Source organism: Centruroides vittatus, unplaced genomic scaffold, assembly GCF_030686945.1.
Source record: "Centruroides vittatus isolate TY-2023 unplaced genomic scaffold, ASM3068694v2 contig_882, whole genome shotgun sequence".
Taxonomy (NCBI): domain Eukaryota; kingdom Metazoa; phylum Arthropoda; class Arachnida; order Scorpiones; family Buthidae; genus Centruroides; species Centruroides vittatus.
This window is the reverse complement of record NW_027122574.1, coordinates 1364634-1385175: the sequence shown is the minus strand read 5'-3', so window position 1 is coordinate 1385175 and position 20542 is coordinate 1364634. Positions and strand designations below refer to the sequence as shown.

General features: G+C 29.7%; 2 protein-coding genes across 2 annotated transcripts in view; one reads left to right on the top strand and one right to left on the bottom strand.

The window, feature by feature from the left end:
• Positions 1-6996: 6996 nt before the first annotated feature.
• LOC136983481 (uncharacterized) lies at positions 6997-17227 on the bottom strand. The gene is made up of 6 exons (XM_067280236.1): positions 17203-17227; positions 13861-13952; positions 13331-13432; positions 9650-10071; positions 9442-9572; positions 6997-7217 (listed from the first exon to the last, which is right to left on the bottom strand). The coding sequence occupies exons 1-6, from the start codon at positions 17225-17227 to the stop codon at positions 7120-7122; spliced, it is 870 nt and encodes a 289-aa protein (XP_067136337.1). The 3' UTR covers positions 6997-7119.
• A 289-nt stretch (positions 17228-17516) lies between these two features.
• LOC136983431 (cilia-and flagella-associated protein 96-like) overlaps positions 17517-20542 on the top strand; it is a 47664-nt gene continuing 44638 nt past the window's right edge. The window contains exon 1 of the mRNA XM_067280168.1: positions 17517-17655. The gene's annotated coding sequence lies outside the window, so the exon portion shown is untranslated. The remainder of the gene's footprint in view (positions 17656-20542) is intronic.

Below are 20542 nucleotides of genomic sequence, written 5' to 3'. Positions count from 1 at the left end.
GAGCATTCGATTTGTTGGTCCGAATCCGGATCAATCTCCAGAATGCAGCGCTATAATCGCGCGCGGACCAAAGATGGCGGGGGATTACGATTAACACCGCCGAGACACATTGCATCTTAATCGAAGGGCGTCCCACGACGCGCAATGCGGGTCGTACACCCGCTTTAAACGCTTTTTTACCGGCTAATAAGGCGTTTTTACGACGTAGAACTATTAGGGAGGCGATCGAATTACGTCGCTTTGCATATTTTAAGGAGAAGGCGACGTCTTTCGGACGGGAAGAAGGGTGCCATTTTTTTTTTTTTTTTTTTTTTAAGGTTCGGAAACCTGACACGTAAATCCGATCCTCGAATCAAAACCCGTTTAAAAATTTCTCTTCTTCTTTTGCATTTCGCCGGTAAACAAACATACGATGTAATTCGAACTTTGATGGCTTCGAGAAGAGAAAAGGTCGGACAATTTCCATAATTCTCTTCTACGAATAATTCTTTCCTGAGGCGAAATGAGCGGCTGAGAGGTCGCTAATGCAACCTAATCGCCCAGCCGGTAATTGAGTTTTTCTGCTAAAAGCATTTTTACGCGGGAGAAATACGAGTTAACTTGATCATCCAGCCATGCTACACCGTGTTGGAAATCTTAGAATGCATCCCCCTGGGAACGGCAAACTTAGGGATGAAATAAAAAAATAAAAATAAAAAAATTCCATCGGTTAGTAGACGCATGTTCTGTTTTATCAGGTGGGAAAAATTGGTGCTCGCCAACCTAATTCGCCTTGCAAAAAGACATTCCGGAAGAGATTACACTTTGATTATTTTCATTCCGGCTTCTTCCTCCCCCTTTTTTTTCTATAAATATATTTTTTTTCTTCTTACTTCTATAACTCTCCGCTTCCACTTTTCCCGAATTTCCACTCATCCCTAGAGTATGTGACGCCCCTAATCTGTTTTCTCACCCCCACGGCCAGGGGGCGTCGTTAATCCGATTTGCTCGCTCCCATAATCCTATTCGTAGTCGGTAACGGTTTGGGAGTATAAAGTTACAGGCGCAGGGTGGGCTCCGAGACTCCATTTGATTGACCCACCCATTGAATAACATCATCATCTTTTCCAGGCCGCTCCGGTGCCGAACAAAATCGAACCTACTACGGGTTCCGATATCGAATTATCTTCGGTACATCACTAACTTTATCATGTCTTTATCCTTTTTCCTCCCCCTTCCGAACACCGACGTATCCGGCGACACATTTATCCCGTCCTACCCCGCACTCCTTACACCCCCGAGACGTCACGCAAATGTCATTATTGTCACGAGTCAATCCGGGGTCAGGTGAAACTGATTATCGTCACCTCGTCACCCGTAATGGCCCTCGCTAATCTGGGATAAATAACATTGTCTCGTTATCCGAATTAATTCCGTTTACATCTCGAACCGAAAACTCCAAAAATATTCCACTGAGTCCTCATCGAGTCCCAAGGGAATGCGCCTTTCTGCAGCGATCTACAAATTGACTTTTTTTTTATATTTAGAAAAAGCCGAATCAAGAACTGTTAGATGAGTCGTCACGTATCTTTTGAACCGATTTAAATGAATTTAAAATGGAGAAATACTCAAAACACCCCTGTAAGTAGGTTTCGCTTTACTCGTTTCAAGCACGTTTGCAGTGAAGAAAGTCATCAACTAGAGATTGTCTGTAATGTGAAAAACACGTGATCAAGCAACCACCCATCGGCTCTGGGGATTTACCCAAAACACAAGTTCTGAGAATAATTTTAAAGCCTGGAAAACTCTCCCGAGACACTTTTCCGTGCAGGAGAACCCCTTTTCTAATTCCTAACTTCATTTGTACCGCAGAACCACTCCCATTTTCCGCGGGAATATTATTTCTACAATGAGTTTTGAACTTAATATGCATTCCCGTGGAGTCGATTCGTATAAAAAATAGTAGTCCGAGTTCTTAGATGGCCAGGATTCTTAAAAATTTCTCCGGAAAAGCTCGAATTTCGCTCTAAAATAGGGGAGGGAATATGTTTTTCCGCGCGCCTACAAATCAAAAAGTTAAAAAGATATTTGAGTGCTAAATATTGATAGGAGTTTATAGAGCCTAAAGAGGAGCCGACACGATTCTGGGAGATTCAATCGAGAATTGATTTCATCTTCCGACATACTCTGCAATTAGCATCATAATAGAGGCGTGACTGTTGGGGAAGCAAGAATAGCGGATGTACAGTCCTCCAGCCACTTCCTGAAGAGAAGAGATCCACTCTACAAATAAATATCGAAGGCACCAATATGGCGGAGACGGAAGTGTGCCATTGACGTAGCTCCAATAGCTGGCCTTTTTCCACAAAAACTTTCCACTATTCCGCATTTCCGTCATTTGGCGGAACGAAAGCAAATGGAAGTCGATACCTTTGTCTCACTTAAAGCGATATTCGGTAACAAATCACTTTGATTAGTTACGAAAGTCGTTCGAATTTGTAACGAGCCACTCATTTGAACAATTAACGACAAAACTATTCCTCCATCGCGCCATTACAAATTCGATCTTCGCCGACTTTGAAATTCAAATTTTGCTCGTTCTTTACGAATTAATTTTAAGACGCACGGGGGCTAACGAAGTGGAAGATTTTTAATTGTGACTGGCGCCCGAGAGATATGACGTTTATTATTAATAGAAAACGTCGAAAATCGGTAGCGGCGCGCATTAAAGTCTGGCAAAATGACTCGATTTTGAATTAACTGCGCTCGTTTCGATGAATTATAAGTCGTAAAGAGAGGATAAAAGGCGAAAACTTGTAATGTCCAGTACGACGTACGACTTACAAAGACGTTTTTAATAAGAAAATAGCGAAATTACAATAATGAGAAAACTCTAGAAAGGAGCTGTTTTATGTTGTATAAATTTAACGAGATACTTTCGGCGTCAAAAAATTATTCTTAGAATTAGGGGAGGAAAAGACTAATTTGGAATGAAATCTTTTATAGACCTCATTCAAGTCTTCGGCTTCATTGTAAAAACCAAACTGAACAGCAATTTCAAAGAATAAGTGTAGAGTCTATAATTTACCTCGTCTGCAATTATTTTAAATAAAGAAAATTATTTAAAATAAGAAAAGATATTCTTAAAATTTGCTCAGGCAAAATATGCAAAAAATAAAAAAATAAAAAAAAATTATTTCTCAGAGTTTACATTTATACCGCAATTAGAATTTCCTGTAATTGTCATTATTTATAACTTATAAGAATGTTTTTCAAAAATTTTACAAAAAAAAGCACCACTCAACCTACAGAAAAAACATTATTTTAAATTAAATAAGGCCTACTTATGCCATTATTAGGATTATACAATATTTAAAGGCCCCTTTAGTAACTAATTTATATTATTTTTCTGTTGCCAAAGAATTAAAATTCTCAAGTAAGCTGTCAAAAATTTTCCGAATTAAATTTGGAGAACTTAAAAAAAAAAGAAAAACAAATTATATATATCCTTTTAGTTAATTACGGGAGAGAAACTCTATTTTAAAAATGGTGTAATTTATGTAAATCAAATTCCGATAATTTTATTAAAGAGGAAAAAAGAGGGGAAAAAATCACAAGTCAGTTAAATTAGAAGTAAATATCTTCTATAAGGAGAAAAGGAGATGATTCTGTAAAAGCTGATTTATCGAATTGGGATAATGATATTTCGGATAATGGCAACAGAGAAAGCAGATTCGAGAAGAAAGGTTATTAAGGTGATATTCAACTTTAAGTTAATACGGTAAAGAGAGCCGCTAGAATATTTCAAAGAAAAACCGTTTAACTTTAGAGATTTAATTAAAGGGGAAATGCTTAAAACAGATAAAATGCTTAATAAACTTAAAGCGGTGGAAATGTAAAATATTTCCAGCCGCACTAACGTAAATTTCTGTATAAAATATTAGCTTTTATTAACCTGTTACATTTAGATTTACCTACTTTATTCATCCCGAAAGTTGTACAATTAACTATATACGTAGCCTACATATACACACACATACTTTTCTGTGTGCATTATAACGTCCAGTCCTTCACCTGTTAAAAATTATCACAAATTGATGGATGATGATAAATCAGAGTAATGTAAATGCGATTTTCTTCTTGCTCTCATTATTATTAATTCTTCAAAAATTGGCAAGAATGAAACGTGGATATAATCAAATCCGTTCATCGAAATTGAATTTCGTACATTTATAGACTAAATATAATTCCGGAAAAAAGAAATAAAGTATTTAACAAATGGTGAAATGCTTAACTGAAAATGATAATAACGTAAATTTGATTGGTGCAGTTTTAATGCAGCTTTCGTAAATTACTTCTGAAAGATCAAAAGACGAAGAATAATTCAGTGAGATCATCGAATCATTCTTCCCTTTGATCTAGAAAATTAATAAAACAATGCTGCTTACGTTCATCAATAATTTAGATATTTTTGCCTGGTGAATGTGTCTTGTGCAGAGTATTTTTTTAACGAAAAGCATTTTAAGGAGTTGCAAAGTTCTTTACGACTATACCTCGATAACTATATATAGTTTCCGCTTAATTAAAACGACTAGCAATCTCTCTACATGCTTTAATAGTTTATCTATACCTTTACTTTAGTCTATTCTTTCACAAACTAGGCTATCACTCACGCACAAATTACTACCGGGCTTGTGGATCAAAATAATTACATTTAAAATATGATCTTTTTGCTGTTACTTTATTACAAACTGAGCAATTATTATATATATATATATAAATGTATTGGCTAAGCAGATATAGCAAAGTTAATAAAAGGACTAAGTAACTGTTTATTTGTGCTAAAGAGCAGACAGACCACAAAGTTATGTAGCCAGGTAATAGAGCCAACCACACAAGAACACAAGTCATGTTCTGTTGCCTAAGCTACAGAGATATTGGAATGATTTGGGTGTACTTTGTATCATTTATAAATCACTCACAAACTACACAACATACTATTTTGTTGTTTCATCACAATTTAAAGCGCACAAACTATTGAATTCTGTAGAGAAAAGTCATAGAAAATTTTTTAAATTATTGAAAATATTTCAACAGAATTAACATTAATTTTAAAGAGGGAAGTACTTGTTTAATTGGAGTGAATGCATGTAGGTTAAGTTCTGTACGTCATTAAAATAAAAAAATAGAAATAGAAAATAATAATAATTGAGTAAATCTTAAACTATAATAATAACTGAGATCGTTATTCGTAATTTTTTTTGTGTCATCATCGACTAAAGAAAGCGAATTAAACGACAAAAAAGCATATCTCGTCACTAATCACTGGATGATAAGCCGGGTCACGTGTGCCACTCTATCGTCTGTATAATTGGCACAATCAAAAGGATAAGGCAGTTGATTGCGTGTTTATGCGATGCCAACAATAGAGATAATTAGACGTGCAATGTGATTAAGCAGCTAACGAGCTATACGTACGTGACATATTCCACATCTTCGTCCGTCGTCCGGAGGGCTCTTGCATCGACGCTAAAGTCCACAATGAAAGTTAACAGTCACAAAACCGTTCTTTTATAGGCCGATATATTCTTTCTTATATAAAACAATCACCCGATATCTTCCCAATCGTTCGCCATCTTGTTTTATAATCACGAGATTAGCTTTTAATAAAATTATCCGACAGTGAATTACTCGAATAAACTAATGTTTTATTATAAATTTTAAAATGGATGATAATATTAGAAAGTTAAAAAAGTAAATTATAAATTATTTTTTTAAAATAATAAAATAAGATGATGACGTAATATTTTATGACAGTTTTAAATTAATAATTAATTATTTTTCTTATTTTTGTATCAGAAAATGTATATTAATATTTATAATTATCTATTTGGTAATTATTTAAATTTATTTTCTTCAAATACTATCAAAAATTTTAAACTGTTTCTAAATAAAGCAGTTTAATCGAATTGTTTTAATGAAATCCAAAACAATGTAATAATTTAACTATGAATTAATAACTTACATCATAAAAAACTTATTAATAATTATGTATATTTAGTTATTAATTAAATATAAAATATTTTATAAAAACGTTTCTCGATCGTCTGCTTTTTGTTATTTTTTTCTTCCATCTTGGAAATTCTGTTAGTGTTTTAATTAGGTTTGTTACTACTTTAATTTTAATAGGTGATATTTCGTTTCAGAAAAGACCTATTTAACTGAAATATAAACTAAAAACGTTTCTATTAGATGTGCTTTAGTAATTTTCTTGAAGATTTCAAATAAATTTAGTCAAACGAAGAAAATTCAACAAGTTTTCATAGCGACTTTACAGGACTTAACAGCGAAAACTTGCAATTAAGGTAAGAAATATAAATTAAATTCGCTAATTATATCTGAAAAAGTAATAAAATATGAAGTAAAACGTGTAAAATGATACAGATTTACATAAAGGAAACAGGTTACAGCTTAGGCCGTGAGGCCTCGCGCATTTAAGTTTATTTGGTGAAGAGAAAGGACCTCTTGTGTTACAGTTTAGTGCCTCAACAGATCTCAATCCGTCCTTGATGCGGAAAATCTTTATTAAATCAAGAAACATTGATTAAAAACTGAAAATTTTATTATAAATTTAAACATTTTCTATTTTTTGCTCCTTAATTATGTATATGGTTAACTAGAATATATTTATATAACTATGTTTTTAAGTGACTATGATATTAGAATAAATGTAAAGCCAGTATTTGATCAAACTTTATTTTTTCCTACAGTGATTCATTGTTAATAGCACCGCTGTATTGGAAGAGAACGATGAGAACAACATTTAAGATTTTCGGTTTTCGTACGGGCAAGGACGATTAATTTGAAAAGTTCCTACACGAATAGATAAAAATTAATATTTTCTTTTACTGTCATTTCACTGTTCATAAACACCACATCGCAATTGTCCAACATCCCCTCCGTGTAGAGGTTTTCACATAACTCTAAATACTGCATCTAATCTCGGATATATGGAGATACACTTGTCCAAAAGATGACTATACTGTCTAAGTGGCGTTGGGTTTCAGAATGGCAGATTGTAGAGCCTGAGAGTGTTCCCTCGCTTTCCTTCTTAGATCTGATACACTGGAAGAAGCTGGACTACGGGAGGTTACAACGGTGTGGGCTGGAGTACAGTGACCGATTGGTCCCCTGATGCAGCAGGTACATAAAGGCAGAGCTGAAAGAAGAAGTGAGATCTGAAAATAAGAAAAAATAAATGTACACATACACACTATACAACTAAGCTCTCGAATAATAGCATTATCCCGGTAGCTTCGAAAGATTTTAGGAAAGTCCTTAATCCAAAATAAATGAAATCATTATGCATTATTTATTTCTGGAATTTGATAGAATGCGTGCCTATTAATGTAATTATTTTTTGATAAATGTAATATTTGTTATGAATATTGACAATAATTAACTCGGACGTATGCGTAGCTTAAATGTTACACTCAACTCCGAAATGAATTAAAGAGGAAAAGAAAAACGTGTAAACTAATAAAATAAATCGTTAAAAATAATTAAAAAATAAACATTTCATCAAGTCGATATCAGCCATAGTGTTAAATTTAATTACAATTCGTCAAAATTTAATTTAAAGGAATTATAATTAGATAAGCAACAAGTTAGGCGACACTCTCGAGTAATTACATCAAGCAGCGGGGTCAATAAAAGTAATATAAAACATAGTGTAATCAGTGTGGGTCTACGTATTTGATTGTCTGATCACGTGATCATATTCAGTATTGGACGATCGCCCTTCTCCATAGTAATAGATTGCGACGAAAATTCGAAGTGATCTGTTAGTCGAATCATGTTTACTGGAGTTCGCAGTCCGGTTCTGATGGAAAAATTCTCCAGCAACAAATTACTGTCTGGCAATGCTTCCAAGATCTACTTAATCCGGCGGTTTGGCTTAAGTCGCTTCCATAAGTGTAATTCCAAGTCCCTGTTCGACGTCTTTGCATTTCTCATTACACTTCGGCCGTAGATGTGAATCTGTCTATCGGACACCGTTAGCTTATATGCGATTGGAATAGGGAGTCTCGCAACATTTAGGGAAGTTGTCAACGCCCATCAGACGTCGACAGTAACATGATTGGAATCGACTGGTGATGGATGCTGCTTTGATTTTCTTATATCCGGGTGTTCGAGAAGAGAGTAATGCGAACCAGAAAAGAAGATAGCCAGGCGCAACATGTTAAACAATCAAATAAATGACACGGACGCTTGACGAGATACCTTTTACTATACGATTCTTTGCCTTTCTGCTGTCATTCTCTTTTCTGAAGAAGTAAATGTGTTTTACTGTTATTGCTAGTGTTACATTAGTTCATTGACCATTAGGAAGAAATTATTGTGAAAGTTATTAACTTTTTTAAATAAAAATTTATTAAAAATTACATTCAGGCTATTCCACTAAGTTTTTATTAACTTCCCATAAAAGCATAATAATATATCTGAAATTTAACAAATTTATTCTCTTGCAAATTTTTTAAAACAGAAAATATTGCACTATCTTCACACGGTCCATACATTTGCATTTACAAATATTTTTTTAATAAAACTACAACTTTTATATTTACTGTTAAACCATCGCTCATAATTTAATTAAGTTAAATTACTATTGAGAAGTTAATATGTTTACATTGGATAAGCAGACATAATATAACATAAATACACTACGTTACATGAAATAATAAAATAACTAAGTCATTCGGGCGATAAACACAAATATAAATTTTCTTTTCTCACAGAAAATTAACTAAAAAAGACTTTATGAAAGCATAAAAATGAGGTGTTTATGCATGTATGCAAATCAATACCTTTCATTATCATATATTAAAAATAAGTAAAATAAAAATCACAGAGAAAATGAAATTTAAAAATATATATATACAAATTATTCGAATTTTTCTTTAATTCAATCTTTTCTTTAATAGTAATATTTAAATTTAGAACTATTTAGTTCATTAAGTATAGTACAGTAATTTAAATATGTTAAGTTCAAATACTTCTTAGGCCTACTCTCGAACTCGTATAAAATTTTAAATTATTAAAAATAGACATCCTTTAAATCAATTTAACTGCTATGCTCTTTGATATGAATTCATAGCTATTTATAAGCATAATCGATAAAGTATCAGATTTAAATCTACTTCCGTAATTATTCCGTCTATAACGAAAGGCAGTGAAATGAAAAATCTATAATTATAGCAAAATTTATTTTACTGTAAGTTAAATATAAAAGATATAAACATCAGAATTTGTAAAAATATAAAATAACCGTACTTGAAAGTCGTCGGTTCTTAATAATTTTGTATAAAAACATTAGCTTATTTAAACAATAATTTATGCAAGATAAATATCATGCTAGACAGATATTTAATTAACGATAACAATATAAGTAATTGGATATACCTTTAATAGGAAATGTCGGCGGACCAAAATGGTGGCTGAGATGAGTGGGAAAGTAAATTGGTGGAAGTGGAAATCTAGCATGGGTTGATGGGGATAAAATTCCGTCCATTCCCGACTGAGAACCTATGGATCTACGTAAGTATATATAAATATAATATTTTAATATTTCATACAATTTCTCAGTTTTAAAAATTATGTAAGACCATACCCGTCTCCTAGAGAAGAGAAAAAAGGCGGTCTCAAAGACATCCCCAATGACGTAGGAGGTGGTGATGATTCTTTATTATAAGTAGCATCGGATAGAACCAGGCCACCGTTTTGGCCAGCGTACCTATCTCCCGCTTCGCCCTCCTCAGTGGCAGAATACACTTCGCTTCCTTTACTGTCGGCATCTCTGACGTTGTCTGTTGGTCCTTCTGAACCCTCTTGACATCTCTTTTCTACTTCGTCTTCCCCTTCTTGGATACAAACGTCCGTATTATCTTCGGTGGATTTCTCGAATTCTTGTTCATCGCACTTCTCTTCGTTTCTTCCCTCCTCATTCTTATCTCTTTCTAATTGATTACCTTCTCTCTCTTTTCGCAATCTTTCGGCTTTTCTCCACTTAGCCCTTCGATTTTGAAACCATACCTATGTTTAAAGAAGCTTTGTTACGACTGTTAATTTTCTTTGAACTTTTGATAATTATCTAACAAATGTTCATTTTCCAATATTTTTAATTTCAATCGAATACAAGACAGAATTATAATTTAAGACAAGAGAGAAATTTTTATAATTTTAATGAATTTAAATAATTATGACCAAAGAAATTTTATAAGTTATTTAATATTAATTTGGGATAGAACATTCTGATTACTTTTATATTAATTATTACGTTTGATTTCTAACTACAATAATTCATTAAAATTAGATGTATCGGAATAGTTCGAACTCTCAGTGCAATAAATATAGTTAGGATGGCTCTATAATTTAGGCCTCAAGGAAGTTGAAGAGATATAAATGCAACTTTTAATGAAATCAAACTTATTGGATATAATTAATAATATCGAAAATGTGCAGTAAATTGAATAGAAAATCTTGATTTAACTAAAAAATATTTTTAAAATATCTGAGTTTAGAAGTAGATAAGAAAAACTTAAAGTCATTCCGATCTTTTCCGCACAACTCACTACCGTACAGTACACGTTAATTCGTATATTTTGTAATTTTTATAATTAAACCTAACATATATAAATATACGGTTTTATTTTAAATATACGCTTTATATTTCGCGATTGAGATTCCATTGAATTTGTTCTTATATTAATGGAAAAAAATGAATATTTAATTATTGAAATGCATTAATGAACACTTTTCTCTACTTTTCAATTAACTTTGGTTATATCAATCTATATAAGTTATATTGAAATTCGTTAAATATTCGGTGTGATAAAATATGATTTGCCAATCAGTTCGGTGTCACGGTCATTAGAATTTTGAATGTTATTCATATCGAATAAAACCTCTAAATATATTCGTAAGTGCTATTATTTATTTCTTCTGCCTTAACTTTACAAAATTCACTTATGAAAGGAATAAAGATTTGTAAAATTATTTTCAAAATTTGAGAAATTTATTTATTTAAAATTCGGGTTTTAAAATTTTTTAATCAGTTTATGATTTTTACATATTATTTTTCGAATCTTAATACCATAATCTTAATAGAAACCTTATTTCCATTCATTTTTGTAAATATTCTAATATTTTAAAAAGGTTTTACTCTAGACAAAACTACTTTACTACGTTCACGAATATTTAAGCCTGCCCAATGATAGACTGTTTGATAAATTCCTTTCTATTATAGCCTATAGGTTCACTATCATACAGGGCGGCCAAACAGTATTCTATTATTTGAATAAGACAACAATTTTGTCTTTATAATAGAATCCTGCATGTTCTCATCTTATCTGTTAATAGAAAATACTGGGAGTTTTTGACGTTTACAATGAGAAAAAATTTTATATACCAGATTTAATAGTTCTGTTTCTGTTTAGAGATATTCTTGATCAGAGTTTTTAAAACATATATTATTTAACTTTGATATAAAGATATACTTTTATTAATATCATACAGAAATAACTATAAGAAAAAGTTACATTAATAACTTCGTATTCATAAAAATTGTTGGTTATAAATCTACGAAAACTAATTACTACGTAAAAGTGTTAAATGGCACTCAAACTACAAAGAATATACCGCATCTGATTCGATGAAGAATTAAATAAACTCTAAGTTCAATCGCAACAGAATATTTACTTTTCTTATTTTAAAAATAAGTCGGTAAATAATAAAAAAGAATAACATTTCAGTATAATACCGATATTTTTGTTACTTTTAGCTCAATGAAATCTCGTTCCAGTTTAGTATATTTTCTTCGTACAAGATCTAGATTCGACATTAGCATTTCAGAATTTTGTTTTTCCAAAATTTTAAACTTAGTAAGTTATGAGTTCAAGAACCGAGTCGAAATCTTATTTGAGAAGATTCGGAGCAATTCCGAATTCCTACAATCAAATAGAGTATGTTTATTAAATATAGGATTGGCTTCTGGATATGAAACAATATCATATGCAAATATTCAAAATTGAAAGCATAAATTCTTTATAGAGTCGGATATTTCAAAAAAATGCGATAAGTCCAATAAAAATTCCAAAAGCTTAAAATAAATCTAAAGAAAGAGGCTTACGTGCGTCATTATGTGATTCGATAAATACAAAACTAGATTTTAAATCAACGTATTTGTTAAAGTTTGATAGTGGAGTACCACTCTATGAAAAAAAATTGGTGTTTCATAACAGAAATATTTAATATCTTTAAAACAATATTTTATAAAAGTATTTCCAGAATTTAATAAAATAGTTGTTCTGTAATAATGCATATTCATTTAATAAAATTTTATTCTCTTTTATTCTATAAATAAAATAAAACATCAAGTTTTGTGCTAAAAATATTTAATTATGATAACTAGATTTATAAATTTAAACATACGAATTCTTTTCGAGACTTAGATGAATTAGTTTGAACCACAACGATGCTTTAATGTCAAAGATCTAAGCTGAATTTATATCTGAGAAAAGGGAAGATGCATTTCTCATTAGTATTTAGCTAAGTCCAAAGCTAACACGAGCCAAATCTTGGTGGAAATCATGTCTTGACGTCGGGAAGGATGAGTAGGGAAATGGTAGAAGATTAGGATACGAGTTACCGACTTCCCGTGGGACAACGGTCCAATCTGGGTCTAGACAGGACTTTCCATCATTCGCTGTACCTCCTCCCAGTTTAGATCTCCCTTTACTCCCATGTGTTAAAGAGCATAGAATGATATATATATATATACCGTTCTTTATTCACCCAACAAGTGAGTAAGTATTTGATTTAAACATGAGTTTAAATTTATTTCAAGGGACAATCTACAAATGGGAATTAACTAATAATTCTCCTCTTTTTCTCTCTTCTTTAACTATTAATTTTTTATACGAGAGCTTCGAATTTAATATATATATTTCAAAATTTTAAAGTACTGTACATATTTCAAAGATATATATATACAAAATTGAGAACTAATATAAAATATATCATTCGGTGAGTGAAACAAGTTTACATGTCATTGCTACCTAGTCTATATTTTAAAACAGAAATAGCTCGGAAAAGTTTTTCCATTTTTTAAATTTATAATGAAGACAAAAATATTTTATATGATAGAACTATATCATATGAAAGCACTTTGTTTGTACAAATTGACATTCTGAATTAAATTATTGATAAAAGAAATCATAATAGCTAACTCGCAATATATATTATAGTAAAAAGCATTTATCCAATTTTAAATCACCTCCAAAAAAGGTTTTACCTGAACTCTCGCTTCAGTTAAATTGATCTTCATAGCTAGATCTTCTCTAGTAAACACATCGGGATAATGGGTTTGAGTGAAAGCTTTTTCCAATTCTTCTAACTGAAAATGAAATACATTTGAAGATCAAATAAAATATCAAATTTGGAAACTGCTTCCGGACATTTTCGCAAAAACAGCGCATCGACTTGTTTCCCCATCTTTATTTAATAGTCACGGATCTTTTTTCTTAAAATAAAACTTTTCTTCTTGATAAACATTATTTTAGATTTGATATTTTTATGAATTTGTATTATTTTTTAAATAATTGAAATATATATTAATACAACACACTAACGTTAAATTTTATATTAAAGTTATACTTTTATAAAGTAAGTTCTTAAGTTTTTGAATCATTTCTATAAAAGTTAAAATAATATAAACGGAGGTAGATTCAGTTAAAATTTTAAAAATGAAGATTAATTTATATTTCTTTTATATTAATTTATAAATCTCTTTAAATGTAGACTCTCTTAAGATTCTCTACTTACCTGTTGTACGGTGAAAGTTGTGCGATTTCTTCTCTGCTTTCTTCGAACAAAAGTATCATCATGTAAATCTCCTTGGTAATTATAATTACTATCTATATTAAAGCAAAATTTTATAAATAAATAATTTGTAAAACAATAAGATACAAATTTGTATAACTTTATTTAAAAAACATGTCACACGATATATCTATCATAAGCACTTATTCATTCGTTCTTCTTTAGTGAGATATCATCTACGTTCTCTTTGAGTTTTAGCGTATCGAAAATATAAATAGATTAGATATATCGGTTTAAGTTTTATCAAATCAATTCCATTTGGTATAATTAGCAGGACATAAAAATCGTTTTCTCTTTTGGCCAAGTCGAAAAGATACTAGCTTTTACAAATTGCTAATTATCGATCGAATTGGATTTATCCCTCCACAAATAATTTATCATTAGAACAGCTGAATTACATTGCAAGTCATCGAAATAAATTTAAAAAAACGTAAGCAAAGACTGATGGGAATAAGGTGTAAGTTAAAAAAAAAACCGTTTATATACGACAAAATAACTTTAAGAAAAGAGAGGCAGGTCAGTAAATTGGATCAACGAAGATGGACCGTAAGCCTAAACCCATTACTAGAAAAAGGTATCATGGTAAAAAAAGAGAATCCGGTATCTTTTCCCCTCCCTTTTTTTGCAAGGGGTGTTTTTAATCTCACCTGAGGGGACAACTCGTATTTGGTTTTGATGGAACTACATATGACGGGAAGTATGAGTGAGATACTTAATCTGGATCTCTAAGCGAAGACAGAATCGAATCGTCTACAGACAAAGTAAACATTTATCGTCGAAGAGTAGAAAGAAGAATTTTATCTGCAGTTAAATTCGGTTTATTAGCTTCGACTCTATTCGTCGTCGAGTCCTGATTGAGAAATAGCATCAAGAAAGCATCGGGATTTTTTTCCTCTTCCCTAAGAAGAGCACGCTATATGTATAAAATTGATAAACTTCGGAAAATTGACATAGGAGGGATGCTTTAAATTCGACAATATTGGATTCGAAATGTGAAAAATCTTTGCGATTAAATCAAGCGAAACGTCGTATTTATCTTCGCTTCACATAAATAAGTAGGAATATTGGATCTGGGTCCATTTTATCGAAGATTACGTCCACCTATAGTAATAAAGTATCCTCGTTTACTATATTCGTAAGAGACTTCTGCTATGGATTTAAATGAAAGAGATTTGGAAATTCCACTTTCTTTTTATCTGCCTTCGTCTTCGTTTCTGTTGCATTTATAACGATTTATATAGAAATATTTCACGCCGGTTGCAGTAATACAACCTATTCAATTGGCTCGTTTTTTGAAAACCAAACTCCTGATGTCAATTTTTTGAAATGAGTAGCCGTGTTTGTTATAAAGAACTAAATTGCGGTAAAATATTTGAAGGGAGTCTCGTTTCGCATTTGGAAAAGCCTCTCGAAAATTTCCTCTTATCTCCCTTTTTTCTGAATAATTTTGAATGAAACTTGTTACATATTTATGCAACAGGAACCATTCCTCTTTTAATTTTATTTATTTATTTATGTAGCGAATAGACCTGATATTATCGTCCCCATAATTTAACTTAAACCAACACCAAAATCGTTACAAATTCTTACAGTTTTATATAGAATAAAAAATAATGCTTTAATGAAACAATTAAGGCTTTTTGTTATAATTTAAAATGAAAATTAAATCAAAATAAAATGAAAACAAAAATGCCCAAGTTCTCTATTTTTTGTTGTAATCTTTATAAATAATATTTGCAATGGCAGAATTTAAGACATCGAGTCCCAACAGTGAATCGCTTTCATAAATAATAGTAGATAGCTTGAAAGTTAAGTTTAATACTTTTTCTAAAAATATTAAACTTAAGCCACTAAAATCAGCTTACTCCTTAACTTACTTTTTAATATAGGATAAAAGGGAAAGTAAATGAACCTTATTTAAACTTTTTAAATTATTGAATCACAAAACTTTTTTCTTCAAATTATAAGAAAAAACCCCAGCTTCTCGGGGCTCTTTTCATGTGAAATGTGCGAACAAATAGATCCATCACCCCGTGTTAATCTTAAATATGGGTGTACTGTTTGCAAGCAATTCATCAATTTCTTCAAGAGTGTCAGCAATTTGTGTGTGTATTAAAACGTTGTAATTCGTGTATTCAACACAAAGAATTTCATTCTTGAGCAATTTTTGTAGTTTTTTTTTAAAGTAATAAAGTAATTGATATCTATTGCATCTTTAAGATTTTTAGTCTCTCCTGTGTAAAAACAGATCGTAGATAGAACAGTGAGATTTAAATTACTTATTTGTTATTTATAAAGGTTGCATACAAATTTTATATTCAGTTTTTACAATTAGTTTAAAATTTCAATTTTTTTTCTCTTAATTCATTATATCGCATATAATGTAACCTTGTAAATTAAATGTAAAATAATATCATTATTTTGTTACATTTAACTAGAGTATTAGTCATTGGTGGTTTCGAAAGCGGGAGTTAAAATTCGTTGTCGTTAGAAACTAACGGAGCGTATGATCCAACTGAAGACAAACAATGAATGTGACATTGATTATTTCGGTCCCTCCACAATCACGTTGGTCTGTACCATCGGTTGGTTAAATTGAAAGCTACCGATAACATAAATAACATGCTACGATACATCCTCCTCTTTTCAATAAATTCGAAATATTTTCTAAAACCTGCTTCTAAAATCTAGCAAAATAATAAAATTTTACTTAGTAAATTTTATAGTTTTTCTTTTTTCCTTCGTCTTATTTAACAAAATAGACTATTCTGTAAAATAACAAATTTAAATGCTTACAATTGTTATTTTACATTGTTTTAATTAAAATTATGTTCTTCAAACTAGCAAGACTGAAGAAAACTGTTGCAGATAAGAAATTTTGAAAATTATTATTCACAGGGTCACTAACAGCTGAAACAACTAAATAGATAATACATTTACAGAATATTTGTTTTTATTATATGTTGTGTTTTGTTGAACACATCAATATCTTTTATAATAAAACTAATAATTATTTATTACAATTTCTTTTATTTAAATCAATCATTTATTCGTATAGTTTCAGAGATAAATTATTACAGATTGTTTCATTCAGTTTTAGTTATTTGTTTCAAAATGAAAACGAAAATTTAAGAAATTGAAAATCAATTTCTTCTGTTAATACTCGTACCTTCATTTCGACTTATATATTTATAAGTTGAATAACTTATATAACTCAAAATAACACATCAATATTATAGTTTGATATATATTTTTATTTAAATAACCTATGAAATAAGAACACACTTCGATTATCTGTTGATTTGACCATGCCTAAACATATGTATAATGAAAATTATACACAAAATTAAATGATTATTGTATATAATCTTTACATTGAAAGATATTAAATTAAAAATATCATTATTCAATTATATTTTTTATATTATTTACGAATATATCAATATATATAATAATAATAATACGTATGATCTATCGAAATCATAATGAATTAGTAATGAGAATTTATATAATATATTTTATAGAAAATAGGTTCAATACGTCTAAAAATAAAATGTTATCTTTAGTGAATAAATAGCTTCCGCTTTTTTCAGGGTTTATCCTTGTGAAAAGAAGACATTTATATTGTTCTACTTGAAAAGCCAAGCAATTGAAGCATTAACAAACTGGAATACTGTTTCTATTATTCTTATTTATGAGGGAAGTTAGCCGTTTAAATAGAGAAAAATTGGAATGGAGGTAGGTATAAAACCAGATTTATTCTTATTTAACTTTGTATATTCCTTCAAATCGACAAAATCTGCTTTTTTACTACTTATCTACTATATGTAAGAGAGAAAATTTTATATTAAGTATCTACAAATATTCAGTTTGAGTAGTTTTTTAGTTTATTAAAATACTTCTATATAATATTTAACATTGTTTTTAAAGATATAACTTAAAATATTAGAAATTAGAAATTATAGAAATCAGTGGTGTAGCCCGGAATTAAATTTAGTAGGAGCAAGGAAGGACAGCCAGCACAATAATCATAAGGTTATTACATTTTATTAAAAGAAATATTTTTAGAATAAAAAATACTTTAAAATAACAAGATATCTGCATTATTTGTTATATTTAAATTAACTTCGATAAAAAGAAATTTCAGTTTCAATATTTATTTTCTTTTTCCTTAAAATTATCCTTTCTTTTTTTTAGAATAGGTTATAACTTCTAGCCCTCTTAGCTACGCCGGTGATAGAAATGATATATGATGAATACCGAATATTCAAAACGTTTGAAGTTTTTAGTTATAATTTATATATCATTAATGATATATAATATTAAAATTAGAACACCATTGACTGATTTTAATTTAAATAAATATTTATCAATTATTAAATATATATGTTTAATATATACACCCGTTAAATTTCTCTAAATTTACATATTTCTAATCACTAATATACACGATAGGAATACTAAAATAAAAATTTTAATTCTAGTAAATTCATAATATGCTGTTTACAGAGTTAAACAGCATATTTTTAAATATCATTTTTGCAACGGAAAGAGAACTTGTACATGTTGTAAAACAATTTATTTGAGGATTAAGACTCCAAAATAATTTTTTTCCAAATGTTAAAATGACTTCATCCATTGTTTTATCTTAAATTTGGACAAGTTTAATTCCAAATTTATAACTTCTAAGTTTCCAAAAAAAGAAAAAAAGGGGGCAAAATACATACGCTTTTTATGAGGCGGATTTACTTTTTTAATGTATCGATTATTAAAATAAATGAAAATTCTTCTCTAGATTCATTATTTTAAGACCTCCGTTATTTTTATACATACATAAAACATCATGATATATTCGTCTCCGTGTAATTTATATGCAAGAACCTTCTCGGAAAGTTTAAAAATAATATTTAGAAAAGCATTAAGGTTTATATATGCTAATAATACTGAAATTTAAAATCTTACTCTCATACGTTCTAATCTGTATGTTTTGGGATTGACATAGTAATACTTGAAAAATGTTTGATGAGAGGAAAGTTTAAAAAGTGAGACACAATTCTGTTGAAGGTTTCAGATGAATATAAACGTTTTCATTTATTTTAAAAATTCTAACTGAAATTTTAATAAAGAATATATTTTACATTTAAAATTTTTTAACTTAAATTATAATTTCATCTCGCTAATAATTTCTAATTTATCTTAATTATTTCTATTGCAGTGCTTTAAAAGTATATAATAAACTGTTTTCTTTTATGTTGTTTTTTTATTTTAAATCTACAAGTTAATGTCAAATGGCAAGAAAAGACATACATCAATTAAAATGGCCTCAGTTTTCTCAGGAGTCTTTGTTTCACTTTTAATTATTGTGTACATATTTTGAATCGTTTAAAAGGTATAATCATGATTAAAATCACACTCAAGATCAAATGTATTACTTCTATAATTTTTCTAATAACCTTCAGAGCTATTATTCTGCGTTAACAAACATCCCATGTTTTATATTTGAGTTATTGTTTTATTTTTTACCGTTATTACATACTTTTAAGCGCTTAAACTATATAATTTCGAATAAAACTATCAAATTATCAAACATAATTCATAATTATCTTTGAGATTCGTTGTTATATTTTTAAAAATAAGCATTTATTTATTAAATTTTTTATGATAAATTTTATTAATAGTTTTACTTTGTCACTGTTTCTAATGCTTGATTACTGCAGATGATATTCTTATATTATCTAAAAAGTATGCAACTGAGAAGCGTACTTTCCCGCATTATTTTTTGACATTGCAGCGAAATGTGCATCAATTACAATTTCATTTTATTTAAAAATCATTATCTATTTTATTTGATCAAATAAAAGATATAACTAATGTAATTTTCAAATAAAGTAGATTATTGTCTTAATTTTATTTCGAGAAAATCAGCTAAGATTTTGAAAAAATCTCTTGGGAAATTATCAGAAATATGTATATATATATATATATATTTATATATAGGTCATTTTTTGAAGTTATTTACAAAAGGGGAGAATATTTATTTACATATTATTTTGGAATTATATATAAAAACTTGGGTTGAAATTTGAAAGTTTGATTCGAGGATAAAATGAATATCCACTTTCAGTAAAATTCCGCCGATGATTTTTCGATTTTTGGCAATCCAATATTCAATTTACAAACCAGAAAGTAATAAAATATTTTAAATTATTCTTCGGAATAACTCACAAGGAGTAGGAGGCCAGTATCCAGATAAAGATAGGGTCGGAGGCCTTGGATTCAAATTGGAAGGTGACAGAGATAGCGGGCAATGATAGCAAAACATATCTGAAAAGAAATATTGATAATAAGATAAGTTTTTTATTTTAAATTTTATATTATTAAAAATATAAACAGTTGTTTAACATTAAAATAGCACGTAATAATTGTCAGCAAACGAGAGTAACTTTGTTTAAAAAAACATTTTTAAAGCCGTAATATTTGTTTTGGTGTAACAAAAGTTATTGGAAACTCATCGTCCGTGATCTGTAGCGTGGTCGTGAGTCATAGCGATGATATGAATGACCCTGTCGAACGCAATCTGACCACTCGTCGAGGTACTTAATGCTTAGAAAACGATTAGCGAACA

Bases quoted from the DNA above. Each gene is read 5' to 3' on its own strand.
- LOC136983481 (XM_067280236.1), bottom strand. From the start codon at position 17,227: ATGGTCAAATCAACAGATAATCGAA. The intron at 13,953-17,202 runs GTGTGTTCTTAT...GCTTTAATATAG, and splicing joins CAAATCAACAGATAATCGAA to ATAGTAATTATAATTACCAA. The intron at 10,072-13,330 runs GTAAAACCTTTT...CTTTAAACATAG, and splicing joins TAACTGAAGCGAGAGTTCAG to GTATGGTTTCAAAATCGAAG.